Raw genomic sequence first — 4769 nt, forward strand, 5'->3', positions numbered from 1 at the left:
ACATAATCTGGTTATTATGAAAGATCTTAGCATACTCTTTAATCATATCCCATAATATATGATTATCCCAACATCCAGCTTTTGCCTTAGCAAACAAAATCTCCATCTTTTTAGAATCTGTGCAGACCACATCAATGGGGAAATTTAAATTTGAAATAGAAGAGTTAAGCAAGTGAAACACTGCCTTTAGCTCAGCATCTAATAGGTTTTCAGCTTCATTGGGACCTGAGATTATAAAACTTAGTTTTCTATCAACATTCAAAATAAAACCGCCCATTCCACCCTTGTTTTTATTCCAAGCCCCATCACAGAACGCAACCATTTTAAATTTCAAAAACAGTCTACCTAAAAGATCTTCTCTACCTTCTTTGATGAAAAGAAAGATCGAGCTTTTGGGGTCACAGAGCCATCGATCCAAATTGTTATTCGTAATTAATTTAGCTTGTAAACACCAGAACCTGACTTCTTCCTTAATTTGATCTGCAATAAAAACCAAACTTGTCCGAGTTTGTTGAAATACAAATCGATTCCGTGTTTTCCGGAGGTTCCGGAGGTTCCGGAACGTTATTGCTACTGTGATACACCATGCTTTCGACAATGTTGAGTTGCTAACTAAATCAAATAGATATTGAACCAACTCTGGGGCATCACCATGAGGTGATAAATTAATTTTCCACCACTAACTAATCCTAGACCAAATTGAGGATGCCACCTTGCAGTCCCATAAGATATGCCTATAATCTTCTTCCCCTTGCGTGCATACCATGCACATAGTATTATTAATAAGAATCCTTCGTGAAAGATACACCTTGGATGGCAAAATCTGATGCAAGACTTTCCAGAAGAAAACCTTAATCTTGTTTGACACCTTAATAGACCAAATCAAGGTGAACACGTCATGATTAATGTTCTCATTAGAGATCACATTATAGCATTCACTAACCGAAAAACCAGTATCTGAGACCCATAGAATTCGATCATTCATACCGTTTAAGCTAGCAGAATTAACCAATTTGCTTAATTTTTGAAGATCTATCTACTCCCAATCCTGCAGATGTTAGGATGAAAACACGTGCTAAAATTACACGTAAGTATACGCGTTCGTAAGTAGTATAAGATATAAATCAGATTCGTACCCACAGAGACTTTTTTTAGTTAACTTAAGATTATGCACCTATGCAATAATGGTATGGCTATCGCTCAATGCTAAGACAATAACAAGTTGAGATGTTAATAACTAAGATTAAACTAACATGCAATTAACTATGAATAAAAGTGATTGAATTAACTATATGAGACAAACATGGGATTCTAACTTCATTAACACTACTAGAAAATGGTCAATAGACATCACTAGGGATGAGCAAAACGAACCAAAAACCGAAACCGAAATCGAAACCGTTAAAAACCGGATGAAACCGCACCATTAAAAACCGAACCGATTAATAACCAAACCGAATAAAAACCGAACCAATAATATGGTTGCGGTTCGGTTTTAAATTTTTTAAAACCGAATAGAAACCGAACCGAACCAAAAAAAATTTATTTTATTTTTATTTAAATTATATATATATATATTATTTATAAATGTAAGAATAATAATATCTTCATATAGATTTATAAATAAGATTACAATTTTTTTACATACAGCCCAACTTTGAATTAATAAGACCAGCCCAGTAAGTATAAATGTGTAACAGAGAGTCCAATATTTCATTGTCTTCTCTTCGGGCTTTGATTGTCTTGACTCTTCGGGCTTTAATTTTATAATTAGGTCAAGAATTTTCTCATTATCTTCTCACGAGCTGCTCTACTGGAGTCTATTGTCTAGAGGCGTTTGAAAACTACATAAACGTTAATCATTAATGGAGTATACTGGAAGTGGGAACCCTTCTGAAGTTACAAATGAAAAAAACATAGAAGCTACCAAAGAGGTATATTTACTTACAATCTTACATAATTATACTCATAACTTATATATCTATGTTGATTTATTGTAAAATTTCAGAATCCATTAAACTTAGAGGATGATAATGAGGATGATAATGATGTAAGAAAGCGAAAAAAGAGGACTTCAAAAGCATGGGCTGACTTTGATGAATTACCAACTAAGGTGGAGGGTGGGGAGAAGGCAAAATGTAAGTATTGCAAAACTATTGTCGCTTGTAACACACACGCAAATGGTACGTCTTCTATGATGGGTCATTTAAAAAATAGTTGTCCTCGATCTCCTTTACGTGTTGTTTTAGATAAAAAATAAAAAAAATTGAACTTCTTAAAATTATCTAAGGAGGAGAGGGAGAAGGTCGGTAAAAGTCATAAAATTGAAGCCCACACTTTTAACCAAGAAAGATTAAGAAAGAAAGTTGCATTGATGTGTATTAAAGATAACATGTCCTTTAGTATTGTGCAACATGAAGGGTTTGTTGAATTAATGAATGAAGCACAACCATTGTTTAAAATGCCATCTAGATGGACAATTTCTAGAGATTGCATAAATATCTATAAAGAAGAGGCTTTGAAACTAAAAGAGTGTATGAGATCACAAAGGTTGTCTTTCACCACGGATACTTGGATGTCCGTTCAAAATATTAATTTTATGTGTCTCACGACACATTAGATTGATGATGATTGGAAACTTTGTAAAAGAATAATTAACTTTTGTCCAATCGGGAGTCATAAAGGGGTGGCAATAGGAAAATTAGTAGAAGCATTGTTGAAGAAATGGGAAATAGGGTGTGTGTTCACAATTACCGTTGATAATGCCACTTCTAATGACCTAGCACTCAATCACTTGAAAAAGTTTCTTCGAGGAAGTGATGCAATCTTAGATAATAAATACATGCTTATATTGTGCACATATCTTAAATTTGATTGTTAAGGATGGACTAAAAGAACAAAATGATTCAATTAGTAGGATTAGAAATGCGGTGAGATGATCCTCCCCGTCAAGGCTAGTAAAGTTTCTTGTTTGTGTTGAAAAGGAGAAAATTAAGTGTGAAAAAATGGTGTGTCTTGATGTTGACACGAGATGGAATTCAACTTCTATGATGTTAGAGGTTGCCACCATCTACGAAAGTGCTTTTGAAAGAATGTATGTTGAGGACTACAATTACGAAGCTTTCTTTAAAAATAATCAAGATGAGGTAGAGGGTAACAATAATAACAAGAACAAGAAAAAGAAGAAAAAGAAGGTTGAAGGTCATCCTAAATTTCAAGATTTTGCTAATGTGAAGTGTTTGATTCAATTCTTGAAAATATTTTATGAAGTTACAATAAGAATTTCCGGATCCAAGTATTGTACTTCAAATTTATTTTTCATTGAGCTTATGAAAATTCAAGAAGCAATTGTTGAGTTATCTTCAAGTGATGATCTTTTGACAAGAGGGATGGCTACAAGAATGAAAGAGAAATATGACAAGTATTGGGATAACATGGATAATACAAATTTCTTGTTATATGTTTCAGTGGTTTTGGATCCAAGGTATAACATGCATTTTGTGAAGTTTTGTTTTGGTAATTTATGTGGAAGTGAGTCTCTCAAATGTTTAACAATTTGTGAAAAAATCATGAAAACACTTAAGGAATTATTTGATCATTACAAAGTTCAACATGGGCTTGAAAATCCTTTTACCACAAGTGCAAATGCTAATGTCGGGACTAGTAAGAATGTTGATTTTAGAAAGTATATGGAGGAACAAGTCCAAGGAGGAAAAGGAAAGTCGAAAATTGATATATATTTGATGGATGGAATTGAAATGGAATATGAAAATTTTGACATATTGACTTGGTGGAAGATTCATTCACCAAAATTTCCGGTTTTATCAAAAATTTCAAGGCATGTGTTGGGTATGCCAATTTCCACCGTTGCTTTCGAATCGACATTTAGCACCGGAGGTAGAACTCTTGATGCGTATAAGAGTAGACTTCTACCTCGAATCGCGAAGCTCTAATATGTACTCAAGATTGGTTACGAAATGGTGATAATTTTATTGACCTTCGTCAAGAACCGGAAGACTACAAAAAATATGAAAATATTGAAAAAGGTAATACTTTATCGTCTTTTTATCATTCACTTGATTGGTAAGATTAGAAAATTCTAATTATACCATGTTCTATAAATTGCAGAGGAATTCAGTGATGTGCAAAAGCTTTTTGGTGAATGTGTAATCGACGAGTAATCTTCCACTGCTGAGCTGACTGCTGATTGCTGCATTGCTTATTAATCTTCCACTGTTATGTAGCAAAAACTTTGTTTCTAGTCAGTTGTAGTTACAAATTATGTAATTTATTAAATTTTGTCTACTGTAATTCGGATAATTTGTAATGTTTTGCTGGACTGCTGCAGTATGATCAGTGAATTATTGCAGATTTGCAGTGTTATTTGCTTCTTATTTTGCAGTCTGGTCCTGGGTAATTTACTATGCATATGTCCTTGTAAGTTGTTTATTGCAGATATATTAATATTGGGTGCTGGATTTTTCAAGTCTCAATACAAGAAGCCAATTGGGAGTCCTTTTACTAGGTTTGCTCAGGACTCAGGTGATTACTGGTACTCTAATATATTTTCTCCGGTTCCTGACATGTTCTCTACATTGCTTTTTTTAATCAGAGTATGTGAAGTATAAGATTAACATATATAATCATGAAATTCTATGAAGTATAAGAGTATGTGTGTAGAATTTTTACTTTTGTAATGTTCAGATAGTCAGATAGGTATTGGTTCAAGTCAAATGAAATTCTATCAAATTTGAATAGGAAAATAAGGC

General features: G+C 33.3%; 1 protein-coding gene across 1 annotated transcript; it reads left to right on the forward strand.

The window, feature by feature from the left end:
* The first annotated feature begins 3005 nt into the window (after positions 1 to 3005).
* Positions 3006 to 3490, forward strand: LOC141673492 (zinc finger BED domain-containing protein RICESLEEPER 1-like). The gene is made up of 2 exons (XM_074480242.1): positions 3006 to 3421; positions 3469 to 3490. The coding sequence occupies exons 1-2, from the start codon at positions 3006 to 3008 to the stop codon at positions 3488 to 3490; spliced, it is 438 nt and encodes a 145-aa protein (XP_074336343.1).
* Positions 3491 to 4769: the final 1279 nt, after the last annotated feature.

This window comes from Apium graveolens, chromosome 7, assembly GCF_009905375.1.
Source record: "Apium graveolens cultivar Ventura chromosome 7, ASM990537v1, whole genome shotgun sequence".
In the NCBI taxonomy this organism is placed as follows: Eukaryota; Viridiplantae; Streptophyta; class Magnoliopsida; order Apiales; family Apiaceae; genus Apium; species Apium graveolens.